Genomic DNA, 19,571 nt, shown 5'->3' on the forward strand with positions numbered 1-19,571 from the left:
TGCACTTCAGCCTGGGTGATAGAGCGAGACTCCGTCTGAAAAAAAAAAAAAAAGATGTTAAATTATGTGTAGTTGCTTCATTCTATGCAATGTTTTCTTAAACAGTGTATCATTTGCAGTATTAAAAATACTGAGATAAATTTGATTTTATATTTGCTTGATTAAATCATATTTTAGCATTTAGAGTTTCTTGTTTTTTTTTTTTAAATTATTTTCTAGTCTGACAAAATATCCCACAAAAAAGATGGGATTTAGTATTGCTCTAAAATGGGAATGAGGCAGTTTTTCTCAGGATTTAGGAGATAAAGTTATAGACTTTATTTTACTTTTGGCCATTAAGATTTTGATAGTTGAGTTAGATAAATGACATTACAAATCAAGGAATAAGGCAGAGAAGTAAGAAAATGAATCTGTTGTTGAAACTGAAGTAAAAAGAAAGATTTTCTCTCTAAAAAGCTTTTGCGTTGTACCTAAAGGCACTATTTTAATCACAATGAAAGCCATTTTTCTTTTGAGATTTGGATAATATTTCAGAACTACTTTGTACGCTGTACATTCCTTTCATCAAAATTGGTGCGATTGCTATACCCTAGAACTCTGAGCTAGCCCATAAAGATGAAGAAATGAATTAGATATGATCCATCCATGCTTTTTCTTGGGAGAGTGAAAAAAGCAAGCCTATGATTTCACAATACAATTGTAAGACAGGATTTTTCTCAAATGTATTTCTTTTCCTTGCACACACAAAAAAGCAGCTCCTTAGAATCATGATTAAGTAGTTGGCTTTGGAAAAGTGTATGTGTATCTGTCTTCCCACAGTAACCTAACTAATTTTTTCTTTTTTTGGCTTCCTTAAAGCTCATGATTTTATTATTTCTTCCATGTCTGTATTGATTAACTGTTGAACATCTGTTTTCTAGATCTTGGAGATACAGGTAGAGTAAGGCAAGATTTTTGCCTTCTAAAAGCTGACATTCAGGCATGGATGTGTAAACAAATAAGTACAGTATTGTAAAGTATAATTGGTAGTAATTAAGTAGATGCACATGTGGATCAAAGTTGAGGGTATCAAAGAGTAGATGGTTATATTGGCCTGGGGGGGGTTCAGTTAGTCTTCAGAAAAGAGTTGCTGGCTGAGTCTAGTCTTGATCAATTATGTATTCTTTATGAGGATAAAAAAGTGAAATACATTCCAGGCAGAGAGCAGCATGAGAAAAGGCAGCAGTCCTGCAGCAAGATGTATGCAGAGTAATTAGAGTATAATGTAGGAGTGTAGTAAGAAATGAAGGTAGAAGTGAGGAAGGGAGGCTAAATCCTGAAAAACCATGTATATTATGTTTGGACTTCATTGACAACAAGGAATCAAAGAAGGATTTTGCAGAAGGATTTTGCAGAATGACATTACCAGATTCAAAATTTTTGTAATATAATAGTCCCCCTCTCATTCATGGTTTTGCTTTCTATGGTTTTAGTTACCAGTGGTCAACTGTAGTCTGAAAATATTAAATGGAAAATTCCGGAAAAAAAAGTTCATAAGTTTTAAATTATTGCACATCATTGTGAATAGCATGATGAAGTCTTGTGCCATCCTGCGTGGAATGTGAATCATCCTTTTGTCCGGCATATCCATATCACATATGCTTCCTGCTCGTTAGTCATCGACACCCTCAGCTCCTGACTTTCAACCATTGACATTGTCATGGCTCCTTCTGACATAGCCTAACACTGTGTCACAGTGCCTGTGTCATCCACCTCACTTTATCTCATCATGTAGGCATTTTATCACCTCACACCATTACAAGAAAGGTGAGTTAACTACTGTGAGTTGAAGAAACACACTCAATGTGTTTTTCCTCTGCTCTCACACCACAGCAGCAATCAACACAGAATACTTCTGTGATCAGTTCTGTGGGGTTTCTCCCCGCATGCCAAGGAAGCAGTCCTTCAGCAGACACTGGCTGGGTGTTCTTGAATTCAATTCTGACACTATCTACCTGGAGATAGTGTTAGATCCCACAGATTGAGGGTTCAGTCCCACAATATTGCTTGACCCTCTTGAGATACCAGTTGCAAGTTCAGGCCTCTAGAACTTCTGATCTACCCACTTCAAGTTGGGTTCCTATGACTCCCCCTTTGGGTTCGATTCATGTACTGGAGTGGCTCAGAGAACTCAGGGAAGCACTTACATTTACCAATTAATTATAAAGGATATTACAGAGAACACAGGTAAGGATGCATAGGGCAAGGTATAGGGAAGGGACATGGAGCATCCATGGCTTTCCAGGACATGCCAATTTCCAGGAACCTTCATGTATTTAACTCTCTAGCAGCTCTCCAAACCTATCCTTTTGAGTGTTCAGGGAGGCTTCATTACATAGACATGATTGAGTACACCTCTGGCCATTGGTGATAACATTGAGCCTATCTCCCCTCCCTGGATGCTAAGGGGATGGGGCCAAAAGTTCCAACACTCTAATCTTTCAGGTGACCAGCCCCCATCCTACAAAAAAGTAACACTTTGGACATTCTAAGGATTTTAGAAGTTGTAGCCCAGAAAATTGGGTGGAAAAGGAACCAAATAAATATTTTACAAGTACAATTAGATGTTTTGAGAGAGAGCATTCATGTAACTTTTATTACAGTATATTATTATAATTGTTCTATTATTGGATTATTCTCTTACTGTGTCTAATTTATAAGTTAAATGTTATAGGTGTGTATAGGAACAGACAGTATGTATAGGTCTCAGTACAATTTTGGTTTCAGGTATCCAATGGACGTCTTGGAATGTATCCTCCATGGATTGGAGGTGGGGGGACCTGCTGTGTTCTTAAAGCAGTGATGTGGGATGGATTGAATTGGTGGGAGTGGTAGTATAGATGGAATGGCAGGGACAAAAAATGCAAGACTGGAGGAAGACAGTCTAGTCTGTCAACCTGAGATAATTGAAAGGATCAGAATCCAGTGTAAAGAGTTTATTCAAGCAAAAAGCACAAATAGCCATCCAGGAGACACAGGGATCAGTGCTCTGAAGTTAGAAGTTAAGGTTTTGCTTATGATGGCAGCTGGAGCTCATATGTAGCAGCTGCTGCAAAGATGCCAGCTGCAACCAGGGAGGAGCAGTCAGGGCTGGGAACAGGGGGCCCTACCAAGTTTGTGGGGTGGGCGCCCTGTGATCCTGGGTGCAACTGCAGCTCCCCAGCCGCAGCTCTGGACCTGGGCATCCCTGTGCTTTTGGGGGCCTGGGAAGCCTCCTTGCCCCCGCAGGCTTGCAAGTGCCTGCTCCCACTCTCTGGCCTCTCCCCCATCCTGGCACCTACTTCAGGGCGGAGCAAAATTGTGGCTAAGCCCGGGTGCTGTAACAACCTGGCTGGGTATGCATGTGCTCAAGGCTGTTCTGACACACCAGTGCATGCTACCTTGGCCCCCTCCAGACTTTGGGCACCCACGAGCATGGAAGGAAGACCAAAGTGGGGCTGAGGGCAGCTGGGCTCAGGCCCACAGGCATCTCTCAGCATGAACAACCTGGGCACCATAGATAGCATGTTGATGGTGGCAGGAGGCAGACAAGCTCCTGGGTAGAAAGGGGCAGGTCCCAGTTGAAACCTCATCTTCAAGCCAGGGAAGGCCTAAAGACTGGGGGCTGGGCACTCAGTTCTGTGGACCAGAGTGAGAACTTGGGTGCTTTTCCCAAGCCCACCATGGCTGCCTTTGGACCAATCAGCACACAGTTCCTCCCTTCTGAGACCATAAAAACTGCAGACTCAGCCAGATTCACACAGATGTTGGGACTACCAGCTGCAGGAAGGAGCTACCCACCCTGGATCTCCTCAACTTGTTGGGACAACCTCCCTGTGAATAAGAGCTACTCATTGCTGGTCTCTTCCCTGCTGAGAGCTGGGCACTTATCAGGACGACCTACCTGTGGAAAGGAGCTACCTACTTTAGGTCTCCTGAGAGCTGTTCTGCTGCTCAGTGAAGTTCCTCTCTGCCTTATTCACCCTCCAGTTGTCTGCATACTTCATTCTTCCCAGACCTGGGACAAGAACTCAGGACCTGCTAAATGGCAGGACTGAAAGAGCTATAACACCGACCTGAAACATGCCCCCCACTCACCATGTTGCAGGTGATAAGGAGAAGAGAGAAGGAGAAGAGCTGTGGCCCTTCAGAAAGCCCAGACCTGGGAACTTTCTAAGCCAAGAGTGTGACACCCTCTTTGGGACTCTGAAGTTTCTGGTGTTTCCAAGCTCCTGGGTGCCACTTGTGGTACATCTAGTCCAGCTGTATCCTCTTAAGGAGCCAGCACCTGTGCCAGCTCCTGGAGCTACCTGCCCCACTGCAGCCAGTGTGTTTGGCTATGCTCAGTGGCCAGACCCTGTGCTTGCTCACACATCCTCACTACTCCGTGCCTGGCTCGCCCTTGGCAGGTATGGGATCCAGGCTGGTAAAGTGTGAGCTAAGTGCAGCCTGCCAGGCCAAGTGGGCGGAACAAGCCCAGTGGCCCTGAGCAAAACTCTAGCACAGGTGCCACTGGCCACAGAGGTTTCCAGCTGGAAAAGCGACACCCTAAGGATCCTGTGATACTTGTATAGGAGGAAAACAGAAATTTAATAGGATTACAACGCTTATTTTAATAGAAGGCTGTTTTCTAAGTTACAATAATTAGTTACAGTTTGTTTCTTTTTCACCTAGGTTTTCTTTTCTTTATACCTGTTTTATTGCCTTTCTGATTTTAAAGAGTATACTTAACATTCCATCTTAAGACAGTGTGATAGCCACAAAGTCTTTGTGTGAGAAAGGTCAGAGGGAAGTTAGTGTATAATGAAGATGAGCAGTAAAGAGGAAAGAGATCTTCCTTGGGGTCCTTTAGTCATGTGCAACATTTTACAAAACAACGTAAGTAAGGAAGAAGGCGGATATATAATCAGAGAAACAAAGGTTGCAGGTGCATTAAGTTACAGCTGCCTGTCACCTGACTGCAGATGTAAAATAATTTAGAGTCCAACAGCTTACATTTTGATTTACCTGTTTTCACAAATCTAACCAAGTGAGGACTATGGTTTGAATTAAAGCAGCAGCAGTTAGAATAGAAAGGGATTATCAGAATATGAGAGATGTTCATGGGATAGAATTAATAAGGCTTGATCCCATATAGAGAGTACAGTGGTACGGCAGAACTAAAGATGATGCCTAGATTTGAAGAGGAAAATATAAGGAATTTAGTTTTCGATATTTTGAGTTTAATAAGTGTTATGGAACTTCCAAGTAAAAATGTCTAGGAGTCATTGTGCCTATCCACAGCTTAGGAGAGAGAATTGAACAGGAGTTAATTGAGTTACTCAGCAAATATATATTTAACATTTCTTATGTGCCAAGCATGTACCAGGCACTAAGAATACTATAAAACACATAAAATCTGGTTTATGACAAATAAAGGAGAAAAATCAATCATGAAGATACATAATTACAAACTGAGACAAGTGTTATAAGGAAAAGTTATAGGTTGCTGTGAGAAAATTTTAACAGGAGGACCACTTCTAGTTGAGACTGGGGGATCAGGAAATGTTATCATTGGAGCTAAAATCTGAACAAGTAGCAGTCGGGAAAAGAGAATATGAGCAAGTTAAAATATCTTGGGCAAAAAGAGCATTAGCATTATACCAATAAAATCACATTCCTTTAAGGTGCAAAATAATTTAGAGTCCAGTAGCTTACATTTTGAATTACCTGTTTCAAAGGTTAACTGAGTTAAAGAAAAATAAAGCAAAAGGCAGCAGCTAACTGTATTCTGTGAAGCGATAGGTTTAAAACAAAGATACAAGAAAGTTGAAAGGAAAAGCTCTATCATGCAAACACAACCAAAAGAGCTGCTATGGCTGCAAAACTAGACTTTTAAGCAAAAAGCATTATTACTAGAGATAGGAGGAACTTGGTAAATATATCTGATAACATAGTCATGAAATATATAAATCATACGGAGAATTTAACAAATCTGTAGTCACAGTGGGCCATCTTAACTAATATCTCCGTGATAGACCAGTAGACAAAAATCAGTAAAGCTATAGAAGATGTAGATACATTAGCAAATGTAACTATTGGACATACGTAGACCACTGCAACCACCAATAAAATGTACATTATTTTTCAGTATGCCTGGAATGTTTAGAAAAATTGACTATTTTGGACAATAAAGTAATTGTAAATACATTTTAAAAGGATGAAGTTGATACGAAATAGATTTTCTGACCACTGATTTCTAGTGTCCATAATCTAAAAATTAATACAAAAAAATTTTCAAGGACATTATATTAAGAGAATGGACCATTTTCTCTCATGGGTGTAAATGCAAAAATCTGTATTAACCAAAACTACACTTGATCTTAGCTAAAAGGCCAGAAGTGATGACAGACCAAACCTAAATCCAGCAATATATAAAAATAGATAATCTTCCTATTTTAAGCTCAGCTGATTAGAAATCTTAACTCCATCAGCTACCTTAATTCTAAGCCCTTTGCCATATAATGTAACATATTCATAGATTCAGGGGAATAAGATCATACCACTGCACTCCAGCCTGAGCAACAGAGTGAGGCTGTGTCTCTAAAAAGAAAAAAACCACTTACTCTAAAGCCTGATAATAATTAAGTCAGTTTGTCATTAGCTCTAGGTTAGTCAAAAAGAGCAGTGGAATAGCTCGCAGTTAATACACTGGAGTAAGTGAAATTTGAATCATGGTATTGGACACTGGTGTTACTTAACTCAATCCACTCGAAATTGTGCATATGGGAAACATGCAAAGTGAGAGCAGCCTGTAATTCAAAGACAGTTGAACTTTTTGATCGGTTAAATAAAGATCTGGTAGGTTCTGATGAGATTTCAGGTGCAGGGCTACTTGGAGTATTTGATCTGAGCTGCTGAGCCCCTGAAACATTTTATGTGGTAATGTAAATTTGGTATTACTCTCACAGCTTCCTTAAATTTTTTTATGTACTTCCTTAGAGAGGACATCTCAAAATAACTCTCTAGAACAAAATTCCTATTATAGTAAATAAGAACAATGTTTTTAGGAGAATAATAGTGATCATGCCTGAATTCATCATGTAGCAACTGACATTAAAAGCAAGTTTTTAAAAAATGTTTTATATAATGTTGAAATTCTAGTAATTGAAAGTTAAATCAATTTTGATTCTTTTAGTTGGGTAATTCCATTTTTATTGCCTTCATACAAACAGAGTTGGCCCTTGAACAACCCAGAGGTTAGGGGCACCAACCCTCTGCATTGTTGAAAATCTATGTATAACTTCTGACTTTCTAAAAACTTAACTACATATAGCCTACTCTTGACCAGAAGCCTTACCAAGAACATAAACTGTTATTTAACATATTTTGCATGTTATATGTATTATATGCTGCATTCTTACAATAAAATAAGCTAGAGAAAAGAAAATGTTATTAAGAAAACCATAAGGAAGATAAAATACATTAAGTGGATCATCATAAAGGTCTTCATCCTTGTCATTTTCACATTGAGAAGGCTGAGGAGGAAGAAGAGGGGTTTGTCCTGCTGTCTCAGGGGAGACGGGGGAAAGAAAGTCCACCTGTAAGTGGACTTAGCAGTTCAAACCCATGTTGTTCAAGGGTCAACTGTACTTTATTCTTCAATATGAAAGGTAGAGTCTCATTCTGTGTTGGCTGAAATTGAATATTGTTAATTTATTTTTTATTTCCTACAGGTGAACTGGCATAAAGGTTAATCTCAAGATGCCACTAGTGAAAAGAAACATCGATCCTAGGCACTTGTGCCACACAGCACTGCCTAGAGGCATTAAGAATGAACTGGAATGTGTAACCAATATTTCCTTGGCAAATATAATTAGACAACTAAGTAGCCTAAGTAAGTATATATCAATTAAAAATATACTCACAAACCAGGATGTTATGCTGGAGTATTAAGAAGTTGTGCTTCTGAGTAATTTGAGGGTATGATTTGGTGAGAAGAGTACAAAGTTATCCTGAAAAATATAGTCACTTGAGTATAATTATTGAGTTTTAGAATAATTTCTTCTTCTGCGTGATGTTTCTTCTGGGAAAGGAACATAAGGACAGAATCTCTAGTAACAGAACCACATGATGAATGAAAATTATTGAGATTGTTTTAAAAATATATAATCTGTGAAAGGACCAGAGGTGTACTTTTGCTTGGTTATTATCACGATTTACTCTTTTTAGAGGCCTCAACTGTTTGTGTTTTGAAACACTAATATCCTATCCCTCTTTTTATATATATATATTTAATTCATTTAGGGAAATATTTTTATATTAACAGAGATCTAAAGTGAAAGGTGTGGGGTCATTACTAGTCAAAGGAGTACGCTAGTCAAGTAGGCTGTCTAAGAGACATTAAGATACCAGTCAGGAATCAGCATGGTGTGAAAACAGCCAGTGAACCTGGCTTCTGGCAGACAGAAGTCAAGTAGGTTGGCCAGAGAATAAAGGCCAGTGAAAGAGGCAGATTAGGGAGAAGGAGACAGCCAATATGTTCTCATTACAGATTTACAGAATAGAGCTACTTGGCTAAGGAATTAAACAAATTATTTTTCATTGTTATAAGTTTAATCAGAAAATTTTAAAAATAAGTCTAGTCTATCTTTTCCATTGAAGGATTAGCTTTTTTATGAGACATTGATATTTTGTTTTAAAGGTAAAACGAGGTGTTCTTGGCACAGATAATATCCTCCAAGTAGTCCTAGATTTATCTCATCAGTCATATAAATTCTCCTGATACGCAGGCCTGGCTTTTCTTTCCTTTTCCTTTTAGCTTTTGTCCTTTCTTTTATAATTGAGTCCTTAGCACAAGAGGTTGTTAATCTAATTTGTTTCAAGTGAGAAAGTTTAGGCATACATCTGTAGCGAGAGCAACATAAAAAGTTAAATTTGAATGTTCTCTGTGAGAGTACTAACATTTTGCATTGCCTGTGAAATGGAATAAATAAAAGGCTATTTTATTTGAATTTTGTTTTAAGTATATTCCTTGTTCCATTTGGTGGCTTGTTTCAGGTTAGTGAATCACTAAAAGATTGTTTACTTGAGACTAAAAAAAAAGTGTTAAGAGTTCCCAGATTAAATATGATTCACCATATTGTTAAAAGATATTTTGCAAATTTTTGTAACCTAGCATGAATTGAATCTAATATAACATGATGTCATATAAAATGTGTTTTTTATATATTATATACATACATGAGTATATAAGCATGTTAATATTAAAATGCATGTTAAGAACCTAGAAATGGCAGTAGTAATTTTGTGTAAAATATTTCTTAAAAATGAATTCTGGGTCCAATATAGGCATCTTGTTTTTGGTATATACCCAATATAGAATTTAGAACTAATATTATGATTAAGGGTGTTAATTTGCAGTACTAACCCATTTCTTACATAACTTAAAGATGAAAATTTAAAGAATTTTTAAGTGTCATACAGTCCATATAAGCAACATCTATCAGCAGGCACATGATTATGCTGTAGCCAAACTGAAAATTATAAATACCTTGTAACAATATAAGTAAATTAGGTGTTGGGTGCTTGCTTCACATTTAGAGGGCATTGTTTAAACAGTTTGCAGAGATTCGAAAACAAAGAGAAAATCCATAAAATGTTGTAGCAAGGTGTGACAGTAGTTTACTGCCCGAAATTAACTTCTCTGGCAGCTTTCCCACTTGATACAGTTGAGAAGCTGGAATTAAATTTAAAAGGTCTCAAGATAGCCAGAATAAATAAACCCATACACTAAAGACCATTCACATAAAATAACCAATTGATCCCTCTCTCAAAACCTGTTTACTTTTACTTGGATAGTTCAAACAGATTTGATGATGTGGTTTCCAAACAGTTATGCTTCAGAGGATAAAAGGAGGAAGCATGGGAGGAGATACTAGAAAGAGGCATCACTGAACCCAACTGAAAGAAGATAGTTTACAGGAAAGGACAAAGTGACGTAAGGGAAGATGCAACATAAAAACTGGAAAGGAGCCATTTAATGTGAAGCATATATCCTTATACACTTGAAGGCTGTTTTCTGACCTAGGATAATTTGATTTTCATAGTTCATGCCCATGAGTCCCCAAGAAAAAATTATGTTTAATCTCATATTCCATTTAAGAAGAGGGAAGCTTAGAATACGTTTCACAAGTTTCCATCCAAAATAGTTAAAATAACAATTGATGTATTCGGTAATATTCTCTGAATTACTTAGACAACTTGGCTATCCAAAATGTTTCTAGATAATGGGGATTTTTCCCTTTGGTGCTATTATTAGTACCAGAAGTGCTTGAGAGTATAGCAGTGAAAGTAAATTGCAGGGCTCCACATGGCTTACTTAGGGCTGGATAGCTTCCTGACCTTTTCCTCAGAGAAATGTACTTTCTTTTTTTTTGAAACAGAGTCTGTCTGTCACCCAGGCTGGAGTGTAGTGGCACGATCTTGGCTCACTGCAACCTCTACCTCCCAGGTTCAATCAATTCTTGTGCCTCAGTCACCCAAGTAGCTGGGATTACACGCAAATGCCACCATGCCTGGCGAATTTTTGTATTATTTTTAGTAGAAATGGGATTTTGCCTTGTTGGCCAGGCTGCTCTTGAACTTCTCAAGTGATCCGCCCGCCTCAGCCTTCCAAAGTGCTGGGATTACAGGCATGAGCCACTACCCAGTCAGTATATCTGTTTTTTGTGAGATTTTTCCTAGTAGAACATAATTCTGTTTTATATTACATAATTACCACAAATCAATAATTCACTTTATATCAATTTCCCCTGCCTCATTTTCTTGTTTTCTTAATGATGCAAGATTTTTTATTCCTTAGCTCTGCTAGGTCCAGGTTCTTGTCTCACGATGATGAAGAATTAGGCACGCAGACACTTCGAGAGTGAATAGAGTAGATTTTATTAAGCGAAAGCAAAGCTCTCAGCAGAGAGGGGTCCTGAAAGCAGGTTCCAGTTTGCACCTTCACAGTTGAATACAATGGCATATATATAAATATATATGGAGCTGGGTTCCCTATTTGTGTAAGGCACAAATTCCTGGTGGCTTCACCACATTCCCCACAGTGCACATGCAACACGCAGGCCCTTAGTCCACTGTGGGCATGTTTAGGCAAGCCCCAGTGCAAGTGCCCTTATCAATACAAAGCATCTGGTATAAGCATTTGTAGGGTGAGTCGGAGGTTCTCTGGGGACCCTTCCCTTACTGTCTTCCTAAAGCAATCTATCTAACTCCTTTCATTAACCACCATTGGGATTCTGATGACCTAAGGAATCTCTTCCCCTGGCTTCTCTTTTATTGAATATGATCAGTTCTTATTGCCAAGATTAGTCTTTTCCATATCTGTATCTACACCTAGCATTTGTATCTCTACCATTTGTTGAATATATGAATAACTTTATATCTGCTTTTTCTTCCATTTGGGATGTTTCCCTTATCTGCCAGAGAAACTGTCTCTGGGAGTGTCTTGAACGCCGAATAACTTTTGACACCTGAAAGTGAGGTGCTTTTATCTCTGTGCCGTGTTGCTCTTACCTTATTTAAGAGCTGCCTGTTAGTGAGCTCTTCTGTATCAGGTGCACTTCAAGGCTCTTTGCTCACTTCTTTTTGAGACAGATACTTTTATTCCTATTTTACAGATAAGGAAATTTATACCAAGGTCTCACAGTAAACAGAAAAAGTGTTTGGATTTATTTATTAAATTGCTTTTCATATTTGTTTAAATGTCTGGTTCTCCCTTTGTTCAAAATTCAGTAATGGCAGGGACCTTCTTTCAGTTATTTTGACATACTTTTTTCAGTAATAAGAACTTACAGAACTAGAGGAATACAGTGCTTTTAGATTTTTTTTTTTTTCCAGAAATTGTAACAAGAGAATGTAAAAGAGCTCCTAAATTTCTGAATCTGTATCTTGGGCATACCTGAAACAGGTCATCTATTAGGTCTTTGATGAATCTTACATTCTGCCACTTGGCCTAAAATTTATTTCTAGCGAATATAAATGCTGATTATATATAAATGCTGAATATATGTAAATGTTACAGTCTATGTATAAATGTTTTCAGATTGAAAGGCATATTATTTGCATATTCATTTACATCATAATCTTTAACCCTCATCAGGTGGACAGATGTAGATAAAGCAATTAATGTCCATTTTAGACACACATCACTTAACGGGAAGTAGCAGACCAAGGTTTAAAAGCAGGCTTTCCAGGGTATCTGGTTTTTTTTTTCCCCCTACTTTGTCATGGCTAGGAGACTTTAGTTAGGGTTTAAAGTTTAAAATGCAATTGGCCCTTGAACAATGTAGGAGTTAGGAGCACAAATTCTCAGTGAAGCCAGAAATTTGCATATAACTTTTGACTCCCCCAAAACTTAACTGCCTATAGGCTGCTACTGACCAGAAGCCTTACTGAGAACATAATTTGTTGCTTAACACATATATTGTGTGTTATATATATAGTAGTATACTGTCTTCCTACAATAAGGTAGGCTAGAGAAAAGATTACATTATTAAGAAAACCATAAGAGAAAATACACTTAGTGTTCAGTAAGTGGAAGTGTATTATGAAAGCCTTCAATCCTCATCTTCACATTGAGTAGGCCAAAGAGAAGGAAAAGGAGGAGTTTGTCTTGCTGTCTTAGGGGTAGCAGAGGAAGAGAAGTGGAGGAGGTGGAAGTAGTAGAGACAGGCACACTGGTTTAACTTTACAAAAACACATCTGATTTCTGAGTTTTTTGCTTTTTCATTTCTCTAAAAATGTTTTTTTATGGTACTAGGCCTTCTATTTGCTTTAGTTTCAGTACTTATAGAAGGGTTCATGTTGTAAAAGAAATTTAAAGTCTTGAATAATTGGAATAATTTTGCCAGATTGTCTATGTCAGTTTGTTTTCTGATACCACTTCTTCTGTGTCTTCTTTCTCATTGTCTTCGAGGCGATCATGTCCACCAAGTCATCTGTTAATTCCTGTGGTGTGCTGTCTAATTAGGTCTTGAATTTCTTCAAGATCCATACCTAGCCACCCTTCACGCCCACCCTTTTTTCTGTATCCACTGTCTCTTTCATTATTTCCTTGACTGGCACTGTTATAAACCCCGTGAGGTCATGCACAACATCTGGACACAGTTTTCTCCAAATTTATGAATTTATTGTCTTAGGCTTGCTGGTTTTCTTGGCTTTTTGTGTAACAACTATGGCATCTTTGATGGTATAATCCTTCCAGACGTTCATAGTGTTCTCTATTGGGATTCTCTTCCATAGTTAACAGTCTTCCATAGAACACTGTGTGTAATGAGTCTTAAATGTTCTTATGACCCCCTGATCTGTAGGCTGAATTAGAGCTGTCATGTTTGCAGGCAAGTGGACCACTTTGACACCTTCAGTGTGAAATTTGTGGGGTTCTAGGTGGCCAGGGATGTTGTACAGTTATCACAAGAACTTTAAAAGACAGTCTCTTGCTGGCAAGGTACTTCCTGACTTCGGTGACAAAGCATCAATGGGACCAATCTAGGAAAGGGATTCTCATTGTCCATGCCTTCTTGCTGTCTTACCTTCTTCTTATGGCTGTTTCCCTTCAAGGCTCGGAGGTTAGCAGCTTTACAGATAAGGGCAGTTCTGATCATAAACCTGACTGCATTTGCACAAAACAGTGGAGTTAGTGTGTCCTTTCCTCCCTTAAATCCTAGTGCTCACTTTTTCTTACTAATAAATGTCCTCTGTGGAAAAATTTTTTTCTGAACTAGAGCACTTTAGTCTACATTAAAAATCTGTTCAGGCAGATATTGTTTCTGTTCAATTTTTTTATTTTCTGGGTTTTTTTTTGGGAGGGGGAGAGAGGGTCTCACTTTGTCACCCATGGTGGGCTAGAGTGCAGTGGCATAATTATGACTCACAACATCTGGACCTACTGCCTTGACTTCCCAGGCTCAAGTGATCCTCCTGCCTCAGCTCCCAAAGTAGCTGGGACTAGAGGCACATGCCATCATGCTGAGCTGATTTCTGCATTTTTGGTTGAGACGGGGTTTCACCATGTTGCTCAGGCTGATCTCGAACTCCTGAGCTCAAGCAGTCTGCTCACCTTGGCCCCCCTAAAGTGCTGAGATTACAGACTGCCCTGTCTGGCCAATTATTGTTATTTTTCTTAAGGCAGCATACATGTAAACCAATTATTTTGTTAATGTCATTGGGGAATTCATCTGCTGCCTCTTGCTTAGCAAAAGCTGCTGCTTCTCTTGTGACATTTTTAAGGCCAAACCTCTTTCTAAAAATATCAAACCATCCTTTGCTGGCATTGGTTTTCCAGGTTTAGATCCTTTACCTTCCTTTTGCTTTAATTTGTCATATAATGACTTCACTTTTTCTCAAATCATGTTAGAATCTATACATAGGATTTTCCTATAACAGCTATGTACCTGCAAAAGTTGCATTTTCTATATGAGATTAGAAGGTGTTTGCAAAAAGTATAAGGTTTTTAAAGTATCTACTGGTGTAGCTACAGCAATGGCTTCATGATTTTCCGTTTCTTTTGAAATGATTTTTTTTTTTCTGTTGCACTTCAGGTTCTGGGATACATGTGCAAAACACGCAGGATTGTTGCATAGGTACATACATGGCAATATAGTTCGCTGCCTCCATCCCCCCATCACCTATATCTGGCATTTCTCCCCGTTATCCCTCCCTATCTTCCCTACCTTCCACTGTCCCTCCTCTATTCCCCCCCAACAGACCCCAGTGTGTGATGCTCCCCTCCCTGTGTCCATGTGTTCTCATTGTTCAGTACCTGCCTATGAGTGAGAACCTGTGGTGTTTGATTTTCTGTTCTTGTGTCAGTTTGCTGAGAATGATGGTTTCCAGATTCATCCATGTCCTTACAAAAGACACAAACTCATCGTTTTTTATGGCTGCATAGTATTCCATGCAGTTTCACCACATTCCATTCCATTCCACCACATTTTCCCTGTCCAGTCTGATAATCGATGAGCATTTGGGTTGGTTCCAGGTCTTTGCTATTGTAAACAGTGCTGCAGTGAACATACGTGTGCATTTGTCTTTATAATAGAACAATTTATAGTTGTTTGGATATATTCCCAGTAATGGGATTGCTGGGTCAAATGGAATTTCTGTTTCTAGGTCCTTGAGGAATTGACACACTGTCTTCCACAATGATTTAACTAATTTATGCTCCCACCAACAGTGTAAAAATGTTCCTATTTCTCCACATCCTCTCCTGCATCTGTTGTCTCCAGATTTTTTAATGATCACCATTCTAACTGGCATGAGATGGTATCTCAATGCGGTTTTGACTTGCATTTCTTTAATGACCAATGATGATGATTATATTTTCATATGTTTGTTGGCCTTATAAATGTCTTCTTTCGAAAAGTGTCCATTTGTGTCCTTTGCCCACTTTCGAATGGGTTGTTTTTTTCTTGTAAATCTGTTTTAGTTCTTTGTAGATTCTGGATATTAGCCCTTTGTCAGATGGGTAGATTGCAAAATTTTTTTCCCATTCTATTGCTTGCTGGTTCACTCTAATAATGATTGATTTGCTGTACAGAGCTCTGGAGTTTAATTAGATCCCATTTGTTTGTTTTGGCTTTTGTTGCCAATGCTTTCGGTGTTGTAGTCATGAAGTCCTTGCCTATGCCTATGTCCTGAATGGTTTTGCCTAGGTTTTTTTCTAGGGTTTTTATGGTGTTAGGCCTTATGTTTAAGTCTTTAATCCATCTGGAGTTGATTTCGGTGTAAGGTGTCAGAAAGGGGTCAAGGTTCTGCTTTCTGCACATGGCTAGCCAGTTTTTCCAACACCATTTATTGAACAGGGAATCCTTTCCCCATTGCCTGTTTTTGTCAGGTTTGTCGAAAATCAGATGGTTGTAGATGTGTGGCATTGCTTCCTAGGCCTCTGATCTGTTCCATTGCTCTATATCTCTTGTTTTGGTACCAGTACCATGCTGTTTTGATTACTGTAGCCAGGTAGTATAGTTTGAAGTCAGGTAGCTTGATGCCTCCAGCTTTGTTCTTTTTGCTTAGAATTGTCTTGGCTATACAGGCTCTCTTTTGGTTCCATATGAAGTTTATGGTGGTTTTTTTCCCAGTTCTGTGAAGAGGGTCATAGGTAGCTAGATGGGGATAGTGTTGAATCTATAAATTACTTTGGGCAGTATGGCCATTTTCACAATATTGATTCTTCCTAACCATGAGCATGGAATATTTTTCCATCTCTTTTGTGTCCTCTCTTATTTCCTTGAGCAGTGATTTGTAGTTCTCCTTGAAGAGGTCCTTTACATCCTTTGTTTGTTGTATTCCTAGGTATTTTATTTTCTTTGTAGCAATTGTGAATGGCAGTTCGTTCTTGATTTGGCTCTCTTTAAGTCTGTTATTGGTGTATAGGAATGCTTGTGATTTTTGCACATTGATTTCATATCCTGAGACTTTGCTGAAGTTCCTTATCAGTTTAAGGAGCTTTTGGGCTGACACAGTGGGGTCTTCTAACTATACAGTCATGTTACCTGCAAATAAAGACAATTTGACTTCCTCCTTTCCTAATTGAATACCCTTTATTTCTTTTTCTTGCCTAATTGCTCTGGCTAGAACTTCCAATACTATATGAATAGGAGTGTTTTGAGATACATTCCGCCAATATCTAGTTTATTGACAGTTTTTTAGCATGAAGGGCTGTTAAATTTTGTCTAAGGTCTTCTCTGCATCTATTGAGGTAATTATGTGGTTTTTATCTTTGGTTCTGTTTATGTGGTTGATTACATTTATAGACTTGCATATGTTGAACCAGCCTTGTATCCCCGGGATAAAGCCTATTTGATCGTGATGGATAAGCTTTTTGATATGCTGTTGCAATTGGTTTGCCAGTATTTTATTGAAGGTTTTTGCATCTATGCTCACCATGAATATTGGCCTGAAGTTGTCTTTTTTTGTTGAGTCTCTGCTGGGTTATGGTATCAGGATGATGATGGTCTCATAAAATGTTTTGGGAAGGATTCCCTTATTTTGGATTGTTTGGAATCATTTCAGAAGGAGTGGTACCAACTCCTCTTTGTATGTCTGTTAGAATGCGGCTGTGAACCCATATGGACCTGGGCTTTTTTTGTGTTGGTAAGCTGTTAATTGCTGCCTCAACTTCAGCCGTTGTTACTGGTCTTTCAGGGTTTTGACTTTTTCCTGGTTTAGGCTTGGGAGGGTACAAGTGCCCAGAAATTTATCCGTTTCTTCCAGGTTTTCTGGTTTGTGTGCATCAAGTTGTTTGTGGTAATCTCTGATGGTAGTTTGTATTTCTGTGGAATCGGTGGTGATACCCCTTTATTGTTTTTTTAATTGCATCTATTTGATTCTTCTCCCTTTTTTTTTTTTTAATATTAATCTGGCTAGTGGTCTGTCTATTTTTTTGATCTTTTTCAAAAAACCAGCTCCTGAATTTATTGATTTTTTTTGAAGGGTTTTTTATGTCTCTGTCTCCTTCAGTTCTGCTCTGATCTTAGTTATTTCTTGTCTTCTGCTAGCTTTTGAGTTTTTTTGATCTTGCTTTTCTAGCTTTTTCAATTTTGATGATAGGGTGTCAATTTTAGATCTTTCCTTGCTTCTCACGTGGGCACTTATTGCTATAAATTTTCCTCTAGACACTGCTTCAAATGTGACCCAGAGGCTCTGGTACATTGTGTCTTCATTTTGTTGGTTTTGAAGAACCTCTTTATTTCTGCCTACATTTCATTTTTTATCCAGTCAACATTCAAGAGCCAGTTGTTCAGTTTCCATGAAGTTGTGCAGTTCTGAGTTAGTTTCTTTACCCTAAGTTCTAATTTGATTGCACTGTGATCTGAGAGACTGTTTGTTATGATTTCCATTCTTTTGCATTTTCTGAGGAGTGATTTACTTCCAGTTATGTGGTCAGTTTTAGAGTTGGTGTGATGTGGTGCTGAGAAGAACGTATATTCTGTGGATTTGGGGTGGAGAGTTCTGTAGATGTCTTTTAGGTTTGCTTGGTCCAGATCTGAGTTCAAGTCCTGAATATCCTTGTTAATTTTCTGTCTCATTGATCTGTCTCATATTGTCAGTAGAGTATTATAGTCTCTCACTATTATTGTGTGGGAGTTTAAGTCTCTTTGTAGTTCATTAAGAACTTGTTTTATGTATCTGGGTGCTCCTGTATTGGGTGTGTATATGTTTAGGATAGTTAGCTCTTCTTATTGCATTGATCCATTTACCATTATGTAATGCCCTTTGTCTCTTTTGATCTTTGTTGGTTTAAAGTCTATTTTATCAGAGACTAGGATTGCTACCCCTGCTTTTTTTTGCTCTCCATTTGTTTGGTAAATCTTCCTCCATCCCTTTATTTTGAGCCTATGTGTATCTTTGCATGTGAGATGGGTTTCTTGGATACAGCACACCGATGATTTTTGACTTTTTATCCAATTTGCCAGTCTGTGTCTTTTGATTGGGGCATTTAGCCCATTTACGTTTAATGTTAATATTGTTATTTGTGACTTTGATCCTGCCATTTTGATGCTAGCCGGTTGTTTTGCCCATTAGTTGATGCAGTTTCTTCATCGTGTGTGTTCATGCTTTTTACCATTTGGTACATTTTGGAGTGGCTGGTACTGGTTTTTTCTTTCTGTGTTTGGTGCTTCCTTCGGGAGCTCTTGTAGGACAGGCCTGGTGGTGACGTAATCTCTCAGCAATTGCTTGTTTGTAAAGGATTTTATTTCTCCTTCACTTATGAAGCTTAGTTTGGCTGGATATGAAATTCTAGATTGAAAGTTCTTTTCTTTAAGGATGTTGAATATTGGCCCCTACTCTCTTCTGGCTTGTAGGGTTTCTATGGAGAGATCCACTGTGAGTCTGATGGACTTTCCTTTGTGGGTAACCCGACCTTTTCCTCTGGCTGCCCTTAGCATTTTTTCCTTCATTTCAACCCTAGTGAATCTGACGATTATGTGCCTTGGGATTGCTCTTCTTGAGGAATATTTTTGTGGTGTTCTCTGTATTTCCTTGACTTGAATGCTAGCCTGCCTTGCTAGGTTGGGTAAGTTCTCCTGGGTAATATTCTGAAGAGTGTTTTCCAGCTTGGATTCATTCTCTCTGTCACATTCAGGTACACCTATCGATCGTAGATTAGGTCTTTTCACATAATCCCATATTTCTTGGAGGCTTTGTTCATTTCTTTTCACTTTTTTCTCTAATCTTGCCTTTTCATTTTATTTCATTGAGTTAATCCTCAATCTCTGATATCCTTTCTTCTGATTGGTTGATTTGGCTTTTGAACTTGCATTTGCTTCATGAAGTTCTTGTGTTGTTTTTCAGCTCCATTAAGTCATTTATATTCTTCTCTAAGCTGTTTATTCTCGTTAGCGTTTTGTCAAACCTTTTTTCAAGGTTCTTAGTTTCTTTGCATTGGGTTGGATAGAACATGTTCTTTTAGCTCTGAGAAGTTTTTTTTTTACCCACCTTCTGAAGCCTGTTTCTGTCACTTCATCAGACTCATTCTCCATCCAGCTTTGTTCCTTTGCTGGTGATGA

General features: G+C 38.4%; 1 protein-coding gene across 4 annotated transcripts in view; it reads left to right on the plus strand.

The window, feature by feature from the left end:
* WASF1 (WASP family member 1) overlaps positions 1–19,571 on the plus strand; it is a 69,516-nt gene that overhangs the window by 34,506 nt on the left and 15,439 nt on the right. For 3 of the 4 annotated variants that reach the window (XM_074397608.1, XM_039467374.2, XM_039467373.2), the window contains exon 2: positions 7,734–7,894. The exons of the other annotated variant lie outside the window; for it this stretch is intronic. In XM_074397608.1, coding sequence (XP_074253709.1) covers positions 7,762–7,894 — 133 coding nt within the window. In that variant the 5' untranslated portion in view covers positions 7,734–7,761. The remainder of the gene's footprint in view (positions 1–7,733; positions 7,895–19,571) is intronic. 4 annotated transcript variants of the gene reach the window in all.

The sequence above is a fragment of the Saimiri boliviensis genome, chromosome 4, assembly GCF_048565385.1.
Source record: "Saimiri boliviensis isolate mSaiBol1 chromosome 4, mSaiBol1.pri, whole genome shotgun sequence".
In the NCBI taxonomy this organism is placed as follows: Eukaryota; Metazoa; Chordata; class Mammalia; order Primates; family Cebidae; genus Saimiri; species Saimiri boliviensis.